The 26,925-nt window shown below is 42.7% G+C and overlaps 1 protein-coding gene across 2 annotated transcripts in view; it reads right to left on the bottom strand.

Moving 5' to 3' along the window:
* Nucleotides 1-7,405: 7,405 nt before the first annotated feature.
* The window catches only part of LOC139387483 (signal peptide peptidase-like 2), a 29,151-nt gene continuing 9,631 nt past the window's right edge, over nt 7,406-26,925 (bottom strand). The window contains exons 7-15 of one of the 2 annotated variants that reach the window (XR_011629172.1): nt 24,265-24,361; nt 23,865-23,981; nt 17,064-17,145; nt 14,698-14,772; nt 13,365-13,427; nt 13,129-13,228; nt 9,842-9,919; nt 8,516-8,766; nt 7,406-7,679 (exon numbers count right to left, since the gene is read on the bottom strand). Coding sequence is in view for 1 of the 2 variants with exons in the window: in XM_071133726.1 (XP_070989827.1) it covers nt 7,527-7,679; nt 8,606-8,766; nt 9,842-9,919; nt 13,129-13,228; nt 13,365-13,427; nt 14,698-14,772; nt 17,064-17,145; nt 23,865-23,981; nt 24,265-24,361 (926 nt within the window). In the remaining variant the exon portion in view is untranslated. The remainder of the gene's footprint in view (nt 7,680-8,515; nt 8,767-9,841; nt 9,920-13,128; nt 13,229-13,364; nt 13,428-14,697; nt 14,773-17,063; nt 17,146-23,864; nt 23,982-24,264; nt 24,362-26,925) is intronic. The other variant, XM_071133726.1, reaches the window with a different exon arrangement.

Below are 26,925 nucleotides of genomic sequence, written 5' to 3'. Positions count from 1 at the left end.
TTATGCCAATTCTACTGTGGTTTATGCCATTTTGTGATTTTTGTTATGAAGTTTACAGGAGAGGGTTTCATGACATTTTGTCAGACAGTTTCTCCACACCCATATCAACATGGATTGTTGTCAGTCAAGTTTTAGTTTAGTTTTACGACAGGAAAGTTTGTGTGTGAGAGTGAAATGTTAGAACTATCTTTTGTGTGTACTTTGAACAAGAGGCAAAGCATTTTGCCAGATGGTTTTCTTCATCGTGTAACTGTCAAAAGGTTATGTTCTGGGAACTTTTTGAACAATGTTCTATGGGGAAGAAGTTTGGAAGGATTTGTGAAGTATGTTGCTCATGGTTACACAGTTTCCAGTGAACACAGTCTGGGAATAGAATTAGAACACGTATGACAAAACATTTGTTTTTACTGCTCTAATTACGTCGCTATTATCTTCTAAATGGAATCTCCCTATAACACATGTTCTATTGTTTCTACTATGCTGTTGTTACTTATAACCTGGGTGGTTCCAGCCCTGAATGCTGATTGGCTGACAGCCGTGGTATATCACACTGTGTGCCACGGGTATGACGAAACATGTATTTTTACTGCTCTAATTACATTGGTAAACCAATTTATAATAGCAATAAGGCACCTTGGGTGCTTGTGGTATATGGCCAATATACCACGGCTAAGGACTGTGTCCAGGCACTCCGCGTCGCATCATGCATAAGAACAGCCCTTAGACACGGTATACTGCCCGTATACCACACCCCCTTGGGCCTTATTGCTTAAATATATATATATTTATATATAGTGCCTTGCGAAAGTATTCGGCCCCCTTGAACTTTGCGACCTTTTGCCACATTTCAGGCTTCAAACATAAAGATATAAAACTGTATTTTTTTGTGAAGAATCAACAACAAGTGGGACACAATCATGAAGTTGAACGACATTTATTGGATATTTCAAACTTTTTTAACAAATCAAAAACTGAAAAATTGGGCGTGCAAAATTATTCAGCCCCCTTAAGTTAATACTTTGTGGCGCCACCTTTTGCTGCGATTACAGCTGTAAGTCGCTTGGGGTATGTCTATCAGTTTTGCACATCGAGAGACTGACATTTTTTCCCATTCCTCCTTGCAAAACAGCTCGAGCTCAGTGAGGTTGGATGGAGAGCATTTGTGAACAGCAGTTTTCAGTTCTATCCACAGATTCTCGATTGGATTCAGGTCTGGACTTTGACTTGGCCATTCTAACACCTGGATATGTTTATTTTTGAACCATTCCATTGTAGATTTTGCTTTATGTTTTGGATCATTGTCTTGTTGGAAGACAAATCTCCGTCCCAGTCTCAGGTCTTTTGCAGACTCCATCAGGTTTTCTTCCAGAATGGTCCTGTATTTGGCTCCATCCATCTTCCCATCAATTTTAACCATCTTCCCTGTCCCCGCTGAAGAAAAGCAGGCCCAAACCATGATGCTGCCACCACCATGTTTGACAGTGGGGATGGTGTGTTCAGGGTGATGAGCTGTGTTGCTTTTACGCCAAACATGACGTTTTGCATTGTTGCCAAAAAGTTACATTTTGGTTTCATCTGACCAGAGCACCTTCTTCCACATGTTTTGTGTGTCTCCCAGGTGGCTTGTGGCCAACTTTAAACAACACTTTGTATGGATATCTTTAAGAAATGGCTTTCTTCTTGCCACTCTTCCATAAAGGCCAGATTTGTGCAATATACGACTGATTGTTGTCCTATGGACAGAGTCTCCCACCTCAGCTGTAGATCTCTGCAGTTCATCCAGAGTGATCATGGCCGTCTTGGCTGCATCTCAGGTCAGTGTTCTCCTTGTATGAGCTGAAAGTTTAGAGGGACGGCCAGGTCTTGGTAGATTTGCAGTGGTCTGATACTCCTTCCATTTCCATATTATCGCTTGCACAGTGCTCCTTGGGATGTTTAAAGCTTGGGAAATCTTTTTGTATCCAAATCCGGCTTTAAACTTCTTCACAACAGTATCTCGGACCTGCCTGGTGTGTTCCTTGTTCTTCATGATGCTCTCTGCGCTTTTAACGGACTTCTGAGACTATCACAGTGCAGGTGCATTTATACGGAGACTTGATTACACACAGGTGGATTGTATTTATCATCATTAGTCATTTAGGTCAACATTGGATCATTCAGAGATCCTCACTGAACTTCTGGAGAGAGTTTGCTGCACTGAAAGTAAAGGGGCTGAATAATTTTGCACGCCCAATTTTTCAGTTTTTGATTTGTTAAAAAAGTTTGAAATATCCAATAAATGTCGTTCCACTTCATGATTGTGTCCCACTTGTTGTTGATTCTTCACAAAAAATACAGTTTTATATCTTTATGTTTGAAGCCTGAAATGTGGCAAAGGGTCGCAAAGTTCAAGGGGGCCGAATACTTTCGCAAGGCACTGTATATATATATATATATATGGTCTGGACATTCTGCTGTGATGTTGATGTCCTGGAGAACTGTTGTGGTTCCCATCCACAGCCGATGGAAGGAATAAAAAATAATGATGATGCCTGTAATCAGCCTTGCCTGTTTGTTTCTAGGAGGGCTCAGTCAAGTCAGGCCGGGGTTCAATCCAATGGTTTCCTTTAAAATCTGCATTGGCGTAATCGGATTGAATCCCCGGCCTCAATGTCACCTCCGAATGACTCACTTCCTCCCATCCCATGTCCAGTCTGAAATGGCAGTGAAGCACAGCAAGGACAAAGCAGTTCTGTCGTCCCCCAACCAGAATAGAACAGTGGCCTGTAATCGTTAGTCGTGTATGTTTTGCCTCCAGTTCAGCCCCTCAATGGGTGAATCTCAATTGTATTTCCTTGATTCCTTTCATCCTCTCGCTTCAAAACACTTGGATGAGGTCAGAGGTCAAAACCCCTCTAACCGGCAACCTCAGAATTATAGTCACCATTCTTCTTCTGTTGCTAATATAAAACATTCAGTTGGTGGTATATGACCTGGCAGTAGCTTGAGTTCTGAATGGAGAGTGTCTGACTGGGAGAGTCACTCCGGGAGCCGGTGGAGACTTGATGCCCTGTCACTACCTGGTTGCCTGGTCCTGCCCGTTAGCGCTGATGAAGTCTCCTCTGGCTCCCGGAGTGACTCTCCCAGTCAGACAGACTCTCCATTCAGAACTGATGATTCACAGAGCACTGCAGCGCCTCCCTTGGCTCTCATCTCATCAGCAAGGCAGGCACACATTGTGGAGAGAAGGCTAGAGAGTCTGACTGCTGTGAGAGTGTAATTTGAGACGGGGCCAGAATGAAAAGGGTCATTCATATTCAGTTGCAGTACAACTCTAGCTACTGCCAGGTCATATACCACCAACTGAACGTTTTATATTAGCAACAGAAGAAGAATGGTGACTATATTTCTGAGGTTGGCAATGATGAAGCCATGCAGAGGATGGAATGCTTTGTTTATTTATTTTGGCGTATTCCTCCTCAGATGTTTACAAACCACCTGGTGACGTCATCAAATAACCCTGGTGAATATCTCATCTGCAAAATAGTGTGCAGATGAATCTGACAGGTCACTCTCCCTGACCAACCAGCTTCTTCCGTCAAGACTCTTGACTTCTTATCTCTAACCCCTATCCTTTGACCTCCAGCAGACTGTTAAAATAGTGGTGTTCCTCTGCTCATATGTTGGTGACACATGCCAGAACCCAGGTATAAGTATTTTACGCATAACCGCATGTTATAGCAATCTGGTGCCCGACGGCACAGTCGATGACGTAGCACGCAACCATTGGTTGATGCAGGGGAACACCCACCTATATTTCCAGTACTGACCAGGTCCTTCCTGTGTTTATGGACTCGTGGCTGTGATGAAATGAACGGGAACAACAACAAAAAACTAAAATCTACTTTGTTTAGCTACGGAATATACAGTGGGGTCAGGAATGATTGGCACCCTTGATAAAGATTAGCAAAAAAGACAGTATAAAATAAATAATGCAAATACTGAGCTATGTTGTATGCTCAAACTATCCTGAACAAAAATATAAACGCAACATGCAACAATTTCAAAGATTTTACTGAGTTACAGTTCATATAAGGAAATCTGTCAATTGAAATGAATTAATTTGGCCCTAATCTATGGATTTCACCTGACTGGGTGAGGGTGCAGCCATGGGTGGGCCTGGGCACACCCAATGGGGAGCCAGGCCCAGCCAATCAGAATGGCCCGCAAAAGGGCATAGGCCCCAGAAAAAGGGCTTTATTACAGACAGAAATACTCCTCAGTTTCATCAGCTGTCTGGGTTGCTGGTCTTTGACGATCTCGCAGGTGAAGAAGCCGGATGTGGAGGTCCTGGGCTGGCGTGGTTACACGTGGTCTGTGGTTGTGTGGCCGGTTAGACGTAATTGCAAAATTCTCTACAAATGACGTTGGAGGTGGCTTATGGTAGAGAAATTAACATTCTTTGGCAATAGCTCTGGCGGACATTCCTGCAGTCAGCATGCCAATTGCACGCTCCCTCAACTTTATCTGTGGCATTGCGTTGTGTGTCAGAACTGCACATTTTTCATGATTACTGATCAAATTTCTTCATACATTTATAATTAGTAAGTTTTATGTTTTCACAAATATTTTGTATTTTGTACGTATGTATTGTATATCGTGGTGTGGTTTTCATATAAGCCTACATCTGCACACTGTTTTTTATTTCATTAGCTTTTTTGTATTTATCTCTTGTTTTCTTTGGTGCAAATTATTATTTTTGACTGGCCTTTTATTGTCCCCAGCACAAGGTGCACCCCTGTAATGATCATGCTGTTTAATCAACATATTGATATGCCACACCTGTCGGGTGGATGGATTATCTTGGCAAAGGAAAAATGCTCACTAACAGGGATGTAAACAAACACTAACAGCTTGCAGACGGTAGGCAATTAAGGTCACAGTTATGAAAACTTAGGACACTAAAAAGGCATCTCTACTAATTCTGAAAAACACCAAAAGAAAGGTGGCCAGGGTCCCTGCTCATCTGCGTGAACATACCTTAGGCATGCTGCGAGGCATGAGGACTGCAGGTGTGGCCAGGGAAATAAATTGCAATGTCTGTACTGTGAGACGCCTAAGACAGCGCTACAGGGAGACAGGACGGACAACTGATCGTCCTCGCAGTGGCAGACCACGTGTAACAACACCTGCACAGGATCGGTACATCCGAACATCACACCTGCGGGACAGGTACAGGATGGCAACAACAACTGCCGAGTTACACCAGGAACGCACAATCCCTCCCATCAGTGCTCAGACTGTCCGCAATAGGCTGAGAGAAGCTGGACTGAGGGCTTGTAGGCCTGTCGTAAGGAAGGTCCTCACCAGACCACACCGGCAAAAACGTCACTGGACCAGACAGGTCTGGCAAAAAGTGCTCTTCACTGACGAGTCGCGGTTTTGTCTCACCAGGGGTGATGGTCAGATTTGCGTTTATCGTTGAAGAAATGAGCGTTACACCGAGGCCTGTACTCTGGAGCGAGATCGATTTGGAGGTGGAGGGTCCGTCATGGTCTGGGGCGGTGTGTCACAGCATCATCGGACTGAGCTTGTTGTCATTGCAGGGAATCTCAACGCTGTGCATTACAGGGAAGACATCCTCCTCCCTCATGTGGTACCCTTCCTGCAGGCTCATCCTGACATGACCCTCCAGCATGACAATGCCACCAGACATACTGCTTGTTCTGTGCGTGATTTCCTGCAAGACAGGAATGTCAGTGTTCTACCATGGCCAGCGAAGAGCCCGGATCTCATTCCCATTGAGCACGTTTGGGAGCTGTTGGATCGGAGGGTGAGTGCTAGGGCCATGCCCCCCAGACATGTCCGGGAACTTGCAGGTGCCTTGGTGGAAAAGTGGGGTAACATTTCACAGCAAGAACTGGCAAATCTGGTGCAGTCCATGAGGAGATGCACTGCAGTACTTAATTATGTTGGTGGCCACACCAGATACTGACTGTTACTTTTCCCTGTTCAGGGACACATTATTCAATTTCTATTAATCACATGTCTGTGGAAGTTGTTCAGTTTGTCTCCGTTGTTGAATCTTGTTAAATGGTCATACAAATATTTAGACATGTTAAGTTTTCTGAAAATAAACACAGTTGACAGTGAGGATGTTTTTTTTGTTGCTGAGTTTATTATCATGAGACAACCTCCCCCCTCCCCCCAAACAACATAAAGTATCACTTATCAGTTTAAGAAACATAATAAACTAACACATGAATACAGAACTCTGTCTTCATAAAGCACTATGCACAGAGACATTCCAATTGTAACCATGGACACCAGTAAGGCCAAAACCCATTAAGACAATATGAATTATATAACCAAAATCGCTCGCTCTACATTAGGTCTCCTTATAACCCATGTGTTCACATGGTAGCTACATACCAGTAAGTAGTTAGTGTAATTGATTAGTTACAACTTTAAAAACTGTTAAACATGTTTAAGTACTATTTGAACCTAGCTGCCTACAATGTAATTACACCTATATACTACTGTATGTATCTACCACATAAATACATGGGTTTTACACCTAATGGAAAACGGGACCACAAAATCTACTAGAGAAACGGTGTGGACAACATTAACTGTTGCACCCTTAGTATTATATAAAGACAGTGTGTAAGATACTATATAAACCACACACTATTGTTGACAGCCTGGTTTAAACCAAACCCATAGCATGCAAAAACAATAAAAGGTCAAAAGGTCAGATTTAAACCATTGGGGGAGGTTTCCCGGGCACGGATTAAGCCTTATCCAGGATTTATAACAATTTACAAGGAGATTCTCCATTAAGCTTGCTTTTTTTAGTTCACTAGGAAACCGGCCCTTTGACCCCCTAAATCGATAATCATTCTATACCTTTTAGGTCGTTGAGAATCCATGATAGCACCACATGATATAGGGTATGTACGGTAGATACTTCAGTCATCTTTCATAAACAGAGAGACAGGCCGTAGTGTGGTTCTTCTTCTTCCAGGTGCTTAATAAAGGAGATTGGGAAAAATTGGGAACAAGCTAACTGACAGAGTTTCTGATGGTAGGACTGCAACACATTGACCTTCTAGTTGTGGAGATTGTTGACTGCTATTTTGCATAGGACTGGTGGGATAAATGAGGAACTGGAGGACAGGAGAGTTTGGAGACGAAACGTCTATTTTATGTGACGGGATGATAAAACTCATGAGAGGGGCGTTAAGTCAGCGTCGGTCGCAGTCGGGGCTGTGTATGTTGTGCTCTTTGACCTGGGTCTACAGCGCATCATCCAGGACTCTCGGCCAGTGCTGACCCCTGCTGACCCCAAGGTGTTTCACACGGTGAAGAACTGCCACTGTGGGTTGAGTGCCCTCCCTCTCTCCCGTCTGTCTTTTTCTTACCCTTTTTCACACCAACTGCACTGAAATGTTTATCATTTGTTTAAGAACTTATAGTGTTCCATTGAGATCCTATGTGTCACAAATAAAATGAAATGAATAAGAAATTGGCATCCTAGAAGTCCTTTACTCTGATTTGCTGGCCTCTTTTTCTGGAAGGGGAGTGTCCTCACTCTGATTGGTTGCATCAGGACCTTGTGGCTCAGGATTGGTGAGGGGGTCATCTGTGGGTGGTCCTGGGGTTTGCATACAGTTGATTGGTTGCAGAACTATGGGAGGCTGAGAGGGATATACAGAGTGGAGACATCAGACCACTGTGGAGCAAGTCTGGGAGACAGACTATTGCCAACAATAGGCACATAGATAAGATTGTTTATGCAGGATGCCAACAAAATATACAGCCATTCCTCTCAACAAGTGGATCAATCGGCTTGATGGTTTTTCTACCATGAGGTTGTTGTCCTTCACTAGAATCACCACTGACTGGAGGAGTGTGTTAGCCAGCCTGGTAGACCGTTAGCAGAGGTATGGCTGTACATTGAGCTTGAAAACACCTCAGATAAAACTGGTGCCCTGGGTTGGCCTTACAGCACAAAAATATTTGGGGACCAGGCTACCTCAGACACACAGAGGGGAAAAACAGTCTCAGGAAGGAAAGTTGCTTCAGAGCACCTCGTTTCACACCACATTCAAACCCAGTAGCTTATAGAAGCATCTTCACAATTTGCAGTTCAGAGAAAATGGGTGAGAGACAGTTCAGAACACTCCCCTTGTCATCACCAGATACAATTAATGTTGTCAATGTGTGAATTAATCACGACTCTACCTACCAATAGTGTTTAATGACCCTAGAAGTATCTATTCTAACACCACAGGACAATCTATTAAGACAATATGACACTTATCTAGGAGCAGAGGAATACAATGGGAGAATCCAGGCGGGTGGCAGACACAGACCCTGGAGCCCTCAGCAGCAAAGCAGAGAACCCACAGTAAAATGACAGTAGAGAACAGGAAGGGGCGGAGCAGAGCAGGGGGGACAGCAAACAGAAACAGCATGTTGGAACGAAGAAGCGGATTATATCTAGTTTGTTTTCGGGGTTACGGTACTCAACTTTAAATTCTAGGTTTACTTTGTGGTACAAAACACTAGAAATGTTTATTTCCGTAGAAGAAGAAGGCACTCAAATCAAACTGGTAATCACCACAAATCCACTTCCTGTCCAGAATAATGGCAGCTCTTTGCGCCACAGCGCCACCGCCAGGCTGGAGAGGAGGGTGCAAGGCACCAGGTATAACAGGGCCGGCTGACCCATCTGCATCAGGGCCAGAGCTACGAAGGTGATGAGCAGCCCGATACCATAACCTTCATGAGGGAGAGACAGGAGGGAGAGGAGAGTGGGTGGAGGGGGAGGGACGGAGGAAGAGGAGGGTGGGTGGAGGGGGAGGGAGGGAGGGAGAGGAGAGTGGGTGGAGGGGGCGGGAGGGAGAGGAGAGTGGGTGGAGGGGGAAGGAGGGAGAGGAGAGTGGGTGGAGCGGTAGAGAGGGAGAGGACAGTGGGTGGAGGGTGAGGGAGGGAGAGGAGAGTGGGTGGAGGGGGAGGGAGAGGAGAGTGGGTGGAGGGGGAGGGAGAGGAGAGTGGGTGGAGGGGGAGGGGAGAGGAGAGTGGGTGGAGCGGGAGGGAGGGAGAGGAGAGTGGGTGGAGGGGGAGGGAGGGAGAGGAGAGTGGGTGGAGGGGGAGGGAGGGAGAGGAGAGTGGGTGGAGGGGGAGAGAGAGGAGGGAGAGAGGGGGAGAGAGAGGAGAGTGGGTGGAGGGGGAAAGAGGAGAGTGGGTGGAGGGGGAGAGAGAGGAGAGTGGGTGGAGGGGGAGAGGGGGAGAGAGAGGAGAGTGGGTGGAGGGGGAGAGAGAGGAGAGTGGGTGGAGGGGGAGAGAGAGGAGAGTGGGTTGAGGGGGAGAGAGAGGAGAGTGGGTGGAGGGGGAGAGGGGGAGAGAGAGGAGAGTGGGTGGAGGGGAAGAGAGAGGAGAGTGGGTGGAGGGGGAGAGGGGGAGAGAGAGGAGTGGGTGGAGGGGGAGAGAGAGGAGAGTGGGTTGAGGGGGAGAGAGAGGAGAGTGGGTGGAGGGGGAGAGGGGGAGAGAGAGGAGAGTGGGTGGAGGGGGAGAGGGGGAGAGAGAGGAGAGTGGGTGGAGGGGGAGAGAGAGGAGAGTGGGTGGAGGGGGAGAGAGAGGAGAGTGGGTGGAGGGGGAGAGGGGGAGAGAGAGGAGAGTGGGTGGAGGGGGAGAGGGGGAGAGAGAGGAGAGTGGGTGGAGGGGGAGGGAGGGAGGGAGAATGAAGCAGGTTTGTTACTGCTTGTTTGGAACAAATAGTAGTTGTTATAAAAGACTCTACACACAAATGGCGTTTTTGACTATCAAAAAGACAATGGAAATGTGTCGGTCTTACCGATAGTGCAGGCCAGGAAATAGAAGCGTGAGGACTGCATTAGGATGTCAAACCTGTGACAGTAGGCTATCAGCAGACCTGAGAAAGAAAGAACATGGTCAGCTCAACAGGGACGAGTACAGATATCTCGCCACAGAAAGATACGATAACAAGAGTTAGATATTATACGATAACAAGAGTTAGATATTATACGATAACAAGAGTTAGATATTATACGATAACAAGAGTTAGATATTGTACGATAACAAGAGTTAGATATTGTACGATAACAGGAGCAGAGTACAGTACAGTAGGAGACTACAGGAGTATAGTACAGTAGTAGACTACAGTACAGAAGTAGACTATAGTACAGTAGTAGAGTACAGTAGTATACTACAGTACAGTAGTAGACTATAGTACAGTAGTAGAGTACAGTAGTAGACTACAGTACAGTAGTAAAATACAGTATAGTAGTAGACTACAGTACAGTAGTAGAGTACAGTAGTAGACTACAGTACAGTAGTAAAATACAGTACAGTTGTAGACTATAGTACAGTAGTAGAGTACAGTAGTAGACTACAGTACAGTAGTAGACTAGAGTACAGTAGTAGAGTACAGTAGTATACTACAGTACAGTAGTAGACTATAGTACAGTAGTAGAGTACAGTAGTAGACTACAGTACAGTAGTAAAATACAGTACAGTAGTAGACTAGAGTACAGTGGTAGAGTACAGTAGTAGACTATAGTACAGTAGTAGAGTACAGTAGTAGACTACAGTACAGTAGTAGACTAGAGTACAGTAGTAGAGTACAGTAGTAGACTAGAGTACAGTAGTAGAGTACAGTTGTAGAATACAGTACAGTAGTAGACTATAGTACAGTAGTAGACTATAGTACAGTAGTAAAATACAGTATAGTAGTAGACTATAGTACAGTAGTAGACTATAGTACAGTAGTAGACTATAGTACAGTTGTAGACTAGTACAGTAGTAGAGTACAGTAGTAGACTATAGTACAGTAGTAGACTAGAGTACAGTAGTAGAGTACAGTAGTAGAGTATAGTACAGTTGTAGAATACAGTACAGTAGTAGACTATAGTACAGTAGTAGACTATAGTACAGTAGTAGACTATAGTACAGTTGTAGACTAGTACAGTAGTAGAGTACAGTAGTAGACTATAGTACAGTAGTAGACTAGTACAGTAGTAGACTATAGTACAGTAGTAGACTATAGTACAGTAGTATAGTACAGTAGTAGACTATAGTACAGTAATATAGTAGAGTAGTAGACTATAGTACAGTTGTAGACTATAGTACAGTAGTAGAGTACAGTAGTAGACTATAGTATAGTAATATGGTAGAGTAGTAGACTATAGTACAGTTGTAGACTAGTACAGTAGTAGAGTACAGTAGTAGACTACAGTACAGTAGTAGACTATAGTACAGTAGTAGACTATAGTACAGTTGTAGACTAGTACAGTAGTAGAGTACAGTAGTAGACTATAGTACAGTAGTAGACTAGTACAGTAGTAGACTATAGTACAGTAGTATAGTACAGTAGTAGACTATAGTACAGTAATATAGTAGAGTAGTAGACTATAGTACAGTTGTAGACTATAGTACAGTAGTAGAGTACAGTAGTAGACTATAGTATAGTAATATGGTAGAGTAGTAGACTATAGTACAGTAGTAGACTAGTACAGTAGTAGAGTACAGTAGTAGACTATAGTACAGTAGTATAGTAGAGTAGTAGACTAGAGTACAGTAGTAGAGTACAGTAGTAGAGTATAGTACAGTTGTAGAATACAGTACAGTAGTAGACTATAGTACAGTAGTAGACTATAGTACAGTAGTAAAATACAGTACAGTAGTAGACTATAGTACAGTAGTAGACTATAGTACAGTAGTAGACTAGAGTACAGTAGAGTATAGTACAGTTGTAGAATACAGTACAGTAGTAGACTATAGTACAGTAGTAGACTATAGTACAGTAGTAAAATACAGTACAGTAGTAGACTATAGTACAGTAGTAGACTACAGTACAGTAGTAGACTATAGTACAGTAGTAGACTATAGTACAGTTGTAGACTAGTACAGTAGTAGAGTACAGTAGTAGACTATAGTACAGTAGTAGACTAGTACAGTAGTAGACTATAGTACAGTAGTAGACTATAGTACAGTAGTATAGTACAGTAGTAGACTATAGTACAGTAATATAGTAGAGTAGTAGACTATAGTACAGTTGTAGACTATAGTACAGTAGTAGAGTACAGTAGTAGACTATAGTATAGTAATATGGTAGAGTAGTAGACTATAGTACAGTAGTAGACTATAGTACAGTAGTATAGTAGAGTAGTAGACTATAGTACAGTAGTAGACTATAGTACAGTTGTAGACTAGTACAGTAGTAGACTATAGTACAGTAGTATAGTAGAGTAGTAGACTATAGTACAGTAGTAGACTATAGTACAGTAGTAGACTATAGTACAGTAGTAGACTAGTACAGTAGTAGACTATAGTACAGTAGTATACTATAGTACAGTAGTATAGTAGAGTAGTAGACTATAGTACAGTAGTAGACTATAGTACAGTAGTATAGTACAGTAGTAGACTATAGTACAGTAATATAGTAGAGTAGTAGACTATAGTACAGTTGTAGACTATAGTACAGTAGTAGAGTACAGTAGTAGACTATAGTACAGTTGTAGACTAGTACAGTAGTAGACTATAGTACAGTAGTAGACTAGTACAGTAGTAGACTATAGCACAGTAGTAGACTATAGTACAGTAGTATAGTAGAGTAGTAGACTATAGTACAGTAGTATAGTAGAGTAGTAGACTATAGTACAGTAGTAGACTATAGTACAGTTGTAGACTAGTACAGTAGTAGACTATAGTACAGTAGTAGACTATAGTACAGTAGTATAGTAGAGTAGTAGACTATAGTACAGTAGTAGAGTACAGTAGTAGACTATAGTACAGTAATATGGTAGAGTAGTAGACTATAGTACAGTAGTAGACTATAGTACAGTAGTAGACTATAGTACAGTAGTAGACTATAGTACAGTAGTAAAATACAGTATAGTAGTAGACTATAGTACAGTAGTAGACTATAGTACAGTAGTAGACTATAGTACAGTAGTAGACTAGTACAGTAGTAGAGTACAGTAGTAGACTATAGTACAGTAGTAGACTAGTACAGTAGTAGACTATAGTACAGTAGTAGACTATAGTACAGTAGTATAGTAGAGTAGTAGACTATAGTACAGTAGTAGACTATAGTACAGTAATATAGTAGAGTAGTATTACCTGGGACTAAGATGTCTCCAAATCCAAGCAGAGAAAAGGGCCTGTCACACAGAGCCAGAGGGGAGGAGTTGAGGCGGGGTACTTTGAGCACCATAGGAAGCTGGAGGAAGGCCAGCAAGGACAGGGAGCATCCTTTATTAGTTACATTATCCCAGCCTTCTAGTGTTACATCACTTCAAGAGAATGAACAACTGTCATAACGAGACCAAATCAAATCAAATCGATGCCTAATGTACCTTTTCATGTGTGGAGGAGTCAGAGGGCCCCGCCGCCACCTCCACCATGATACTATGACCACTCTGAGGAGACAAACACAGGACAACAACATGGTAGTGGCTTAATGCAGGGTTTCCCAAACTTGGTCCCGGGGCCCCCACTAGGTGCATGTGTTGTTTTTTGCCCTAGCACTACACAGCCGATTCAAATAAACAAAGCTTGATGATGAGTTGGTTATTTGAATCAGCTGTGTAGTACTAGGGCAAAAAAAACTACATGTTCACCCAAGGGGGGGCCCCAGGACTGAGTTTGGGAAACACTGATAATGTAGTCCCATTTATCTAGCCAGTTAGTTACTGCTTCATGTATAGCACATACAGTGCGTTCAGAAAGTATTCACACCCTTTTGTTATGGCAAGCCTAAATAAATAAGTTCAGGAGTAAAAATGTGCTTTACAAGTCACATAATAAGTTGCTTGGACTCACTCTGTGTCCAATAATATTGTTTAACATGATTTTTTGAATGACTAACTAATCTCTGTACTCCACACATACAATTATCTGTAAGGTCCCTCAGTCGAGCAGTGAATTTCAAACACATATTCAAGCACAATGACCAGGGAGGTTTTCCAATACCTCGCAAAGAAGGGCACCTATTGGTAGGTGGCTAAAAATAAATTGACATTGAATATCCCTTCGAGCATGGTAGAGTTATTGATTATCTATACAACCCAGTCACGACAAAGATAAAGGCATCCTTCCTAACTCAGTTGCCGAAGAGGAAAGAAACCGCTCAGGGATTTCATCATAAGGCCAATGGTGTCTTTAAAACAGTTTCAGAGTTTATTGGCTGTGAAAGGAGAAACCTGAGGATGCATCAACAACATTGTAGTTACTTCACAATACTAACCTAAATGACAGAGTGAAAAGAAGGAATACTTTCTGAAGGCACTGTTTAGCACCGCCTGTTTAGCACCGCCTGTTTAGCACCGCCTGTATAGCACCGCCTCATCTTACCCTGATGAAGACAGCTTAGCTGTCGAAGCGTTGGTAATTCAATTATTGCATCTGAGCTCCTAGAGTGTGCGGCTCTCTTTTATTTTCAAGTTTTCTACTCCGCTAGCCAGCACCTCGTCTTAATAGGTGTGCGTTTCTTTTTCTTCTAGATAGCACCGCCTGTATAGCACCGCCTGTATAGCACCGCCTAAGTCTTATCTTTTTTCACTAATTCAGATCAGCTTTTTGCCAATAATTGGTGAAAATATCAGAAATTTGTCCTGTAACAAAAAGCGCTTTAGGATTAAATAGGTATCAATAGTTCCTATTCAAAAGGAGGGGCTCCACGTGACGTACCTTGGTGAAGAGAGGAGTAATAAAAACAAAGAAAACATCGTAGACAAACAGGGTCACCAGCAGCATGGTGCAGGCCTGGAGCAGAACACATGGAAGAACAAGAAGACATTAATACGACTTCTCCAGCTTATGGATGTTGTTCAATGAGGATAGATACAGAGATCACTGCATGTCATAGGGTCGGGAAAAAAAACTCTTGGTCATTAAACACGCACATGCATGATCATTAGTACAACTCCTGGCCCTAAGTAGTTAATGTGGTCGGTAACACTTTAAAATGACAGACATATCCACTGACTTGAATGGGATAGTCCAGTTCTAGTGATTCTACTTTTATTATAGAATCATTTAGTTAGTGCTTGCAATTTGTCCTATTTCACACATGTACAAGTGTGTACTAATACGCATGTGTGAATTGGAAATGTTTTGTTGTGTTTGTAATATCACAACTTGGAGAGTGGGGTCACAGCCAGGAACTGCCATTATCAATGGAGATCCAGGAGCAATTAGGGATAAGTGCCTTGCTCAAGGGCACATAAATATTTTTTTCTACCTTGTCGGCTCTGGGATTCGACCAAGCGAGATTTTGGTTGCCGGCCCACCGCTCGGCTACCTTCCGCCCTGTTACGCTATGATCCATCTACGTGTATCGATTGAATTACAGTTGAAGTCGGAAGTTTACATACACTAAGTTGACTGTGCCTTTAAACAGCTTGGAAAATTCCAGAAAATGATGTTATGGCATTAGAAGCTTCTGATAGGCTAATTGACATCCTTTGAGTCAATTGTAGGTGTACCTGTGGATGTATTTCAAGGCCTACCTTCAAGGCCTAAACTTAGTTCCTTTTCGCTTGACATCATGGGAAAATCAAAAGAAATCAGACAAGACCTCAGAAAAGACCATCCACAAGTCTGGTTCATCCTTGGGAGCAATTTCCAAATGCCTAAAGGTACCACGTTCCTCTGTACAAACAATAGTATGCAAGTATAAACACCATGTGACCACGCAGCCGTCATACCGCTCAGGAAGGAGATGCATCCTAGATCCTAGAGATGAACGTACTTTGGTGCGAAAAGTGAAAATCAATCCCAGAACAACAGCAAAGGACCTTGTGAAAATGCTGGAGGAAACAGGTACAAAAGTATCTATATCCACAGTAAAACGAGTCTTATATTGACATAACCTGAAAGGCCGCTCAGCAAGGAAGAAGCCACTGCTCCAAAACCGCCATAAAAAAGCCAGACTACAGTTTGCAACTGCACATGGGGACAAAGATCGTACTTTTTGGAGAAATGTCCTCTGGTCTGATGAAACAAAAATAGAACTGCTTGGCCATAATGACCATCGTTATGTTTGGAGGAAAAAGGGGGAGGCTTGCAAGCGGAAGAACACGATCCCAACTGTGAATCACGGGAGTGGCAGCATCATGTTGTGGGGTGCTTTTCTGCAGGAGGGACTGGTGCACTTCACAAAATAGATGGCATCATGAGGTAGGACAATTATGTGGATATATTGAAGCAACATCTCAAGACATCAGTCAAGAAGTTAAAGCTTGGTCATAAATGGGTCTTCCAAATGGACAATGACCCCAAGCATACTTCCAAAGTTGTGGCAAAATGGCTTAAGGACAACAAAGTCAAGGTATTGGAGTGGCCATCACAAAGCCCTGACCTCAATCCTATAGAAAATGTGTGAGCAGAACTGAAAAAGTGTGTGCGAGCAAGGAGGCTTATAAACCTGGCTCAGTTACACCAGCTCTGTCAGGAGGAATGGGCCAAAATTCACCCAACTTATTGTGGGAAGCTTGTGGAAGGCTACTAGAAACGTTTGACCCAAGTTAAACAATTTAAAGGCAATGCTTCCAAATACTAATTGAGTGTATGTAAACTTCTGACCCACTGAGAATGTGATAAAAGAAATCATTCTCTCTACTATTATTCTGACATTTCACATTCTTAAAATAAAGTTGTGATCCTGACTGACCTAAGACAGGGAATTTTTAATAAGATTTGTGAAAAACTGAGTTAGCATATGTATTTGGCTAAGGTGTATGTAAACTTTAGACTTCAACTGTACATATAGAATCATACTGACTATACAATTATAGGATCTCTATACTGGTGGGCTCCCGCACTGCATCTCAGTGCTAGAAGCGTCATTACAGACACCCTGATTCGAATCCAGGCTCTATCACAACCGGCTGTGATTGGGAGTCCCATATAGAGGTACACAATTGGCCCAACGTCATCCGGATTTGGCAGGTGTAGGCTGTCATTGTACATAAGAATTTGTTTTTAACTGACTTGCCTAGTTAAATAAAATACAAATTAGGTGAATAGGCCTGGCATTAAAACGGTGTATGCACCTTAAACGTGGGCAGTCTGATAGTCTTGAGCATGTAGAGACAGAAGGCTATGCCCAGGGCGTCTTGTAACACCCACGCCCACCTAGGAGAGGACACAGCAGATGGCAGGAACAACAGTTAGCCAGCACAAACAAAACACCTCAAGCAGCAATGCAAATATCACAGTACAGCTATATGGACACTCAGTCACTATGGTACTTTTTAAATGGTGAGTTTACAAAACATAGATTTGAAACTTGTATCTCATTATGGTGAAATAAGTATAGCCAGTTGTAACTGTAATGGCTTAGCAGATAATAAGAAAAGACGATCAGTATTTACCTGACTAAAAGAGAAGGAATATTTTATTGTTTACAGGAAACTCATTCAGCAATGTTAGATGAAGCTGTGTGGAAAAAGGACTGAGGGGTGAAATATATTCTCCCAATCGGCAAAGAAATTTCAAAAGGGGTGATATTAATTAACACTAATTTTGATCTGAATGTGCAAATTGTCCAAACAGATCCTCAAGGTAGATGGATGATTTTAAAATAGGTTATTTGACCATAAACAGACATGGCTCATTAACCTATACAGTCTGAATAATGATGATCCACACTTCTTTGAAAATATATATATTCTGTTAAAGGTCCCCAAAGCCCACACATCCCTGGGTCCCTTGTCTTTTCAGTTCGCTGCAGCTAGCGACTGGAACGAGCTGCAACAAACACATCTCTTCATTCAAAGGCTCAATCATGAACACTCTTACTGACAGTTGTGGCTGTTTTCTGTGATGTATTGTTGTCTCTACCTTCTTGCCCTTTGTGTTGTTGTCTGTGCCCAATAATGTTTGTACCCTGTTTTATGCTGCTACCATGTTGTGATGCTACCACGTTGTTGTCATGTGGTTTTGCTACCATGCTGTGTTGTCATGTGGTTTTGCTACCATGCTGTGTTGTCATGTGTTGCTGCTTTGCTATGTTGTTGTCCTAGGTCTGTCTTTATGTAGTGGTGTCTCTCTTGTCATGATGTGTGTTTTGTCCTATATATATATATATATATTTTATTACATTTGTTTGTATTTTTAATCCCCCGTCCCCCGCAGGAGGCCTTTTGCCTTTTGGTAGGCCGTCATTGTAAATAAGAATTGGTTCTTAACTGACTTGCCTAGTTAAATAAAAGGTTAAATCAAATAAAAATAAAACATAAAATAAATGATTATGGTGGGAGATTATAATATAGTTTTAAATATCTCTATGGACCGTAAAGGAAATCACACTATAACCTATCAACCTCATGCACTTAAGGAAATCACGAATGTCATGGATATATTAGAACTAGTGGATATATGGAGGTTTAATATCCTGACCTAGTGAGATGTACATGGCGGAGGTTTAATATCCTGACCTAGTGAGATATACATGGAGGAGGTTTAATATCCTGACCTAGTGAGATGTACATGGCGGAGGTTTAATATCCTGACCTAGTGAGATGTACATGGCGGAGGTTTAATATCCTGACCTAGTGAGATATACATGGAGGAGGTTTAATATCCTGACCTAGTGAGATATACATGGAGGAGGTTTAATATCCTGACCTAGTGAGATATACATGGAGGAGGTTTAATATCCTGACCTAGTGAGATGTACATGGCGGAGGTTTAATATCCTGACCTAGTGAGATATACATGGAGGAGGTTTAATATCCTGACCTAGTGAGATATACATGGAGGAGGTTTAATATCCTGACCTAGTGAGATATACATGGCGGAGGCTCAATCAAGCTAGTCGTCTTGACTACTTTCTTATTTCATTCTCTCTGGCACCAAAAGTTTAAAAAATAAAAAAGGTGATCGGGGACAGAATGTGGTCGGACCATCAAATAATTGTCCTATACATTCTGAAGGTATTCAGACCCCTTGACTTTTTCCACCAAGTTACGTTGAATTGTTTATTTTTTATTTTTTAAATTGAACTGAAATATTACATTTGCATTAGTATTCAGAACCTTTAATCACTACTTTGTTGAAACACCTTTGGCAGCGATTACAGCCTCGAGTCTTCTTGGGTACGACGGCAAAGCTTGGCACACCTGTATTTAGCGAGTTTCTCACATTCATCTCAGAAGATCCTCTCAAGTTCTGTCAGGTTGGATGAGGAGTGTTGCTGCACAGCTATTTTCAGGTCTCTCCAGAGGTGTTAAATTGGGTTCAAGTCCGGCTGGGCCACTCAAGGATATTCAGAGACTTGTCCCGAAGCCACTCCTGCATTGTCTTGGCTGTGTGATTAGGGTCGTTGTCCTGTTGGAAGGTGAACCTTCGCCCCAGTCTGAGGTTCTAAGCGCTCTGGAGCAGGTTTTCATCAAGGATCTCTGTACGTTGCTTTGTTCATCTTTCCCTCAATCCTGACTAGTCTCCCAGTCCCTGCAGCTGAAAAACATCCCCACAGCGTGATGCTGCCACCACCATGCTTCACCGTAGGGATGTTGACAGGTTTCCTCCAGGCGTGACGCTTGGCATTCAGGTCAAAGAGTTCAATCTTGGTTTCATCAAACCAGAGAATCTTGTTTCTCATGGTCTGAAAGTCCTTTAGGTGCCTTTTGGCAAACTCCAAGCAGGCTGTTATGTGCCTTTTACTGAGGAGTGGCTTCCATCTGGCCACTCTACCATAAAGGCCTGATTGGTGGAGTGCTGCAGAGATGGTTGTCCATCTGGAAGGTTCTCCCATCTCCACAGAGGAACTCAATTGCTCAGTTTGGCCGGGCGGACAGCTCTAGGAAGTCTTGGTGGTTCCAGACTTTTTCCATTTAAGAATGATGGAGGCCACTGTGTTCTTGGGGACCTTCAAATGGTACCCTTCCCTAGATCTGTGCCTCAAAACAATCCTGTCTCTGACTTCCAAGGACAATATTTTTTAAATCTTAAATACAAAAATGCTACCAAAAATAATTGACTTAAACTTGTTACAAATGACAGTCACCCATGATTCACCAAATTACATTTTGAAAGAGGAAGTGAAGGACTTTAAGCATATGTTTTTGTTTCAGTCTCCTCCATATCCACTAACCAAAGCGAAGTATGTGGATTTGTTTTATATTATTATTTTTTAATTTTTTAAAATCGGGCCTCTCGTGTGAGGTACTCTCGTCTAAGGGCCTCTCGTCTAAGGTACTGCATCGCAGTGCTAGCTGTGCCACCAGAGATTCTGGGTTCGGGCCCTGGCTCTGTTGCAGCCGGCCACGACCGGGAGGTCCACAATTGGCCCAACGCTGTCCGGGTTAGGGAGGGTTTGGCTGGCAGGGATATCCTTGTCTGTTTCTCAAACTAGACACTCTAATGTACTTGTCCTCTTGCTAAGTTGTGCACCGGGGCCTCCCACTCCTCTTTCTATTCTGGTTAGAGCCAGTTTGAGCTGTTCTGTGAAGGGAGTAGTACACCGCGTTGTACAAGATCTTCAGTTTCTTGGCAATTTCTCGCATGGAATAATAGACTTCATTTCTCAGAACAAGAATAGACTGACGAGCTTTAGAAGAAAGTTATTTGCTTCTGGCCATTTTGAGCCTGTAATCAAACCCACAAATGCTGATGCTCCAGATATTCAACTAGTCTAAAGAAGGCCAGTTTTATTGCTTCTTTAATCAGGACAACAGTTTTCAGCTGTGCTAACATAATTGCAAAAGGGTTTTCTAATGATCAATTAGCCTTTTAAAATTATAAACTTGGATTAGCAAACACAACGTGCCATTGGAACACAGGAGTGATGGTTGCTGATAAATGGGCCTCTGTACGCCTATGTAGATATTCCATTTAAAAAAACAACTGCCGTTTCCAGCTAAAATAGTAATTTACAACATTAACCACGTCTACACTGTATTTCTGATCAATTTTATGTTATTTTAATGGACAAAAAAATGTGCCTTCCTTTCAAAAACAAGGACAATTCTAAGTGACCCCAAACTTTTGAACGGTAGTGTACATGTGATATGAGTAATGTAAGATATGTAAACATTATTAAAGTGGCATTAATTAAAGTGACTAGTGATCCATTTATTAAAGTGGCCAGTGATTGGATCTCAATGTAGGCAGCAGCCTCTCTGAGTTAGTGATTGCTGCTTAGCAGTCTAATGGCCTTGAATAGAAGGTGATTTCAGTCTCTCGGTCCCAGCTTTGATGCACCTGTACTGACCTCACCTTCTGGATTGTAGTGGTGTGAACAGGCAGTGGGTGGCGCGGGTGGTTGATGTCCTTGATGATCTTTTTGGCCTCCCTGTGACATCGGGTGCTGTAGGTGTCATGGAGGGCAGGTAGTTTGCCCCTGGTGATGCTTTGTGCAGACCACACCACCCACTGGAGAGCCTTGCGGTTGAGGGCGGAGCAGTTGCCGTACCAGGCTGACAGGATGCTCTTGATTGTGCATCTGTAAAAGTTTGTCAGGGTTTTGGGTGACAAGCCACATTTTTTCAGCCCCCTGAGGTTGAAGAGGCGCTGTTGCACCTTCTTCACCACACTGTCTGTGTGGGTGGACAATTTCAGTTTGTCCGTGATGTGTACGCCCAGGAACTTAAAACTTTCCACCTTCCCCACTGCTATCCCTTCGATGTGGATAGGGGGGTGCTCCCTCTGCTGTTTCCTGAAATCCACAATCACCTCCTTTGTTTTGTTGATGTTGAGTGTGAGGTTATTTTCCTGACACCACACTTCGAGTGCCCTCACATCCTCCCTGTAGACTGTCTTATCGTTGTTGGTAATCAAGCCCACTACTGGTGTGTCGTCTGCAAACTTGATGATTGAGTTGGAGGCGTGCATGGCCACGTAGTCGTGGGTGAACAGGGGGTACAGGAGGGGGTTGAGCACAAACCCTTGTGGGACCCCAGTGTTGAGGGTCAGCGAAGTGGAGATGTTGTTTCCTACCTTCACCACCTGGGGGCGGCCCATCATAAAGTCTAGGACCCAGTTGCACAGGGCAGGGTTAAGACCCAGGGCCTCCACCTCGATGATGAGCTTGGAGGGTACTATGGTGTTGAATGCTGAGCTGTAGTCAATGAACAGCATTCTTACATAGGTATTGTTCTTGTCCAGATGGGATAGGGCAGTGGGCAGTGTGATGGCGATTGCATCGTCTGTGGACCTGTTGGGTCGGTATGCAAACTGAAGTGGGTCTAGGGTGGCAGGTAAGGTGGAGGTGATATGATCCTTGACTAGTCTCTCAAAGCACTTCATGATGACAGAAGTGAGTGCTACGGGGCGGTGGTCATTTAGTTCCGTTATCTTTGCCTTCTTGGGTACAGGAACAATGGTAGCCATCTTTAAGCATGTGGGGACAACCGACTGGGATAGGGAGCGATTGAATATGTCCCACAAACACACAAGCCGGCTGGTCTGTGCTCTGAGGACGCGGCTAGGGATGGCATCTGGGCCAGCAGCCTTGCGAGGGTTAACACGTTTAAATGTTTTATTCACGTCACCCACGGAGAAGGAGAGGCGCAGTCCTTGTTAGCGGGCCGCGACAGTGGCACTGTGTTATCCTCAAAACGGGCAACGGTGTTTAGCTTGTCTGGAAGCTTGTTGTTGGTGTCCGTGACGTGGCTGGTTTTCTTTTTGTATTCTGTGATTTCCTGTAGACCCTGCCACATACGTCTCGTGTCTGAGCCGCTGAATTTCGACTCCACCTTGTCCCTGTACTAGTATTTCACTTGTTTGATTGCCTTGATTGCAGGAATAACTGTAACGGCATTCAGAGGTGGAAGAAGGATCGGACCAAAGCGCAGCGTGGTAAGTTTTCATGATGTAATATTTAATGAAACGAACTGAACACTGAAATGCAAAACAATAAAGTGAACAAAGGAAAACCGAAACAGTACCGTGTGGACCAAACACTCACACGGAAAACAAACACCCACAAACCAAAAGTGAAAACCAGGCTACCTGTTTGAGGTTGTGGACAGGTGTCTTTTATACTGATAACAAGTTCAAACAGGTGCCATTAATACAGGTAACGAGTGGAGGACAGGGGAGCCTCTTAAAGAAGAAGTTACAGGTCTGTGAGAGCCAGAAATCTTGCTTGTTTGTAGGTGACCAAATACTTATCTTCCACCATAATTTGCAAATAAATTAATTAAAAATCCTACAATGTGATTTTTTTAAGTGGGAGAACTTGCACAATTGGTGGCTGACTAAATACTTTTTTGCCCCACTGTATATATCCTGAAAGAAAGAAATGATCTCACTCCAATAAATTTGTATAGAAAGTTAGCAAAAATAGATAAGATCTTGCTACCTTGGAAAGGAAAATATCTGTCTATTTGTGGAGACATCACCCTGATTAACTCTTCAGTCATATCCCAGTTTAATGTTGTTGTTCATTAGTTTACTCCCATTTGCGGAGGGGTGGTAGGGTTAGTTGAAAATGATAAAGGAAAATATATTTTTAAAAGATATGTACGTATATACATTAAAAAAATGTATATGGGGATTGAAAATTATGCAGACAATTACACTGATGGAGGCTACAATCTATCTGCAATATTAAATCTGATCTACCACCTAAGAATACAATAAACGCCTCAAGAAGACTATGTTGGCCACGGAGCTGAAACCTGATGCCTAAGCATTCATTAGATCTGGGAGCTAAAGGCTCAAGCCAGTCTTCAGGTCTCAGGCAACATTACTCATCCCTCTAGCGTAGACAACCAGTAAGACGGTTGGAAGATTCCAGGAATAAGCAGGAAATCCAGGAATCCTCTAACTGGGATTTATGGAAAACCTGGGAATTTTATAGAAGTTACTTTCCGAATATTCCGGAATTTTGCCACTCTAATACTCACTGGTCTTCGTTGCGGAACACACCCCAGGTGACGCTGACTCCGATGCAGAAGGCTGACAACAGCAGCATGCGGACCTGAGGCCTCTTGTGGCAGTAAGGCAAGTTGTTCTCTGGGATCCTGCACACACACACACACACACACACATCAGGAAAAAGTTGGAAAAAGTAAATAAATAAAAAAAATACAACAACAGATGGAGAAGAGTCAACTATTTGCTTTGATTCAATTTCAGTTTTATTTTTTGGGGTTGATTGTGTAATCCTCTTGTGATTTGTGTTGTTGTTTGTTTGATTGTGGACTACTTCCTGGTGATTATAAACAGATCTTTGTTAGCTTGATTGTGGACTACTTCCTGGTGATTATGAACAGATATTTGTTAGGTTGATGGTAAGTCTCTCACCTGCACTTCCCGAAGGGGAGTCTCCTAACAAAGGGCCAGAGACAGCTGTACAGGCCAACAGACGAGGCCAGGCAGAATATCCCAATGATCATATAAACTACGCAGACAGAGAGGATAGAATACAACAATGATCATAGACACTACACAGACAGAGAGGATAGAATACAACAATGATCATAGACACTACACAGACAGAGAGGATAGAATACAACAATGATCATAGACACTACACAGACAGAGAGGATAGAATACAACAATGATCATAGACACTACACAGACAGAGAGGATAGAATACAACAATGATCATAGACACTACACGGATAGAATACAACAATGATCATAGACACTACACAGACAGAGAGGATAGAATACAACAATGATCATAGACACTACACAGACAGAGATAAGTGAATGTAGACCAGTGAGAAAGTCAGAGAGACAGGTAAAGGCAGATAGACAGGTAAAGGCGGAGAGACAGGTAAAGCAGAGAGACAGTTAAAGGCGTAGAGACAGGTAAAGGCAGAGAGACAGTACCCATACCCGTAGAGACAGGTATAGACAGGTATAGACAGGTAGAGATGGGTACAGGTTTAAATATAGGTGGTCATAGACTAGATTAAGAGACAGGTATAGACAGGTGGAGATGGGTACAGGTTTATATATAGGTGGTCATAGACTAGATTAAGAGACAGGTATAGACAGGTAGAGATGGTACAGGTTTATATACAGGTGGTCATAGACTAGATTAAGAGACAGGTATAGACAGGTATAGACAGGTAGAGACAGGTATAGACAGGTAGAGACAGGTATAGACAGGTAGAGATGGGTACAGGTTTATATACAGGTGGTCATAGACTAGATTAAGAGACAGGTATAGACAGGTAGAGACAGGTATAGACAGGTAGAGACAGGTATAGACAGGTAGAGACAGGTATAGACAGGTGGAGATGGGTACAGGTTTATATATAGGTGGTCATAGACTAGATTAAGAGACAAGTATAGACAGGTAGAGATGGGTACAGGTTTAAATATAGGTGGTCATAGACTAGATGAAGAGACAGGTATAGATAGGTAGAGACAGGTATAGACAGGTAGAGACAGGTATAGACAGGTAGAGATGGGTACAGGTTTATATACATGTGGTCATAGACTAGATTAAGAGACAGGTATAGACAGGTAGAGATGGGTACAGGTTTATATATAGGTGGTCATAGACTAGATTAAGAGACAGGTATAGACAGGTAGAGACAGGTATATAAAGTAGAGACAGGTATAGACAGGTGGAGATGGGTACAGGTTTATATATAGGTGGTCATAGACTAGATGAAGAGACAGGTATAGATAGGTAGAGACAGGTATAGACAGGTAGAGACAGGTATAGACAGGTAGAGATGGGTAGAGGTTTATATATAGGTGGTCATAGACTAGATTAAGAGACAGGTAGAGACAGGTATAGATGGGTACAGGTGTATATACAGGTGGTCATAGACTAGATTAAGAGACAGGTATAGACAGGTAGAGACAGGTATAGACAGGTGGAGATGGGTACAGGTGAATATACAGGTGGTCATAGACTAGATGAAGAGACAGGTATAGATAGGTAGAGACAGGTATAGACAGGTAGAGACAGGTATAGACGGGTAGAGATGGGTAGAGGTTTATATATAGGTGGTCATAGACTAGATTAAGAGACAGGTATAGACAGGTATAGACAGGTAGAGACAGGTAGAGACAGGTATAGACAGGTAGTGACAGGTAGAGACAGGTAGAGACAGGTATAGATGGGTACAGGTGAATATACAGGTGGTCGTAGACTAGATTAAGAAACAGGTAGAGACAGGTATATAAGGTAGAGACAGGTATATAAGGTAGAGACAGGTATAGACAGGTAGAGACAGGTATAGACAGGTAGAGACAGGTATATAAGGTAGAGACAGGTATAGACAGGTGGAGATGGGTATAGACAGGTAGAGATGTATATACAGGTGGTCATAGACTAGATTAAGAGACAAGTATAGACAGGTAGAGACAGGTAGAGACAGGTAGAGACAGGTATACACAGGTAGAGACAGGTATAGACAGGTAGAGATGTATATACAGGTGGTCATAGACTAGATTAAAAGACAAGTATAGACAGGTAGAGACAGGTAGAGACAGGTATACACAGGTAGAGACAGGTAGAGACAGGTATAGACAGGTAGAGATGTATATACAGGTGGTCATAGACTAGATTAAGAGACAAGTATAGACAGGTAGAGACAGGTATAGACAGGTAGAGACAGGTAGAGATGTATATACAGGTGGTCATAGACTAGATTAAGAGACAAGTATAGACAGGTAGAGACAGGTATAGATGGGTACAGGTGTATATACAGGTGGTCATAGACTAGATTAAGAGACAAGTATAGACAGGTATAGACAGGTAGAGACAGGTAGAGACAGGTATAGACAGGTATAGACAGGTAGAGACAGGTATAGACAGGTATAGACAGGTATAGACAGGTAGAGACAGGTATAGACAGGTATAGACAGGTATAGACAGGTATAGACAGGTAGAGATGGGTATAGACAGGTAGAGATGTATATACAGGTGGTCATAGACTAGATTAAGAGACAAGTATAGACAGGTATAGATGGGTACAGGTGTATATACAGGTGGTC

This window comes from Oncorhynchus clarkii, chromosome 28 (genome assembly GCF_045791955.1).
Source record: "Oncorhynchus clarkii lewisi isolate Uvic-CL-2024 chromosome 28, UVic_Ocla_1.0, whole genome shotgun sequence".
NCBI lineage: Eukaryota > Metazoa > Chordata > Actinopteri > Salmoniformes > Salmonidae > Oncorhynchus > Oncorhynchus clarkii.
This window is presented reverse-complemented; position numbering and strand designations above follow the sequence as displayed.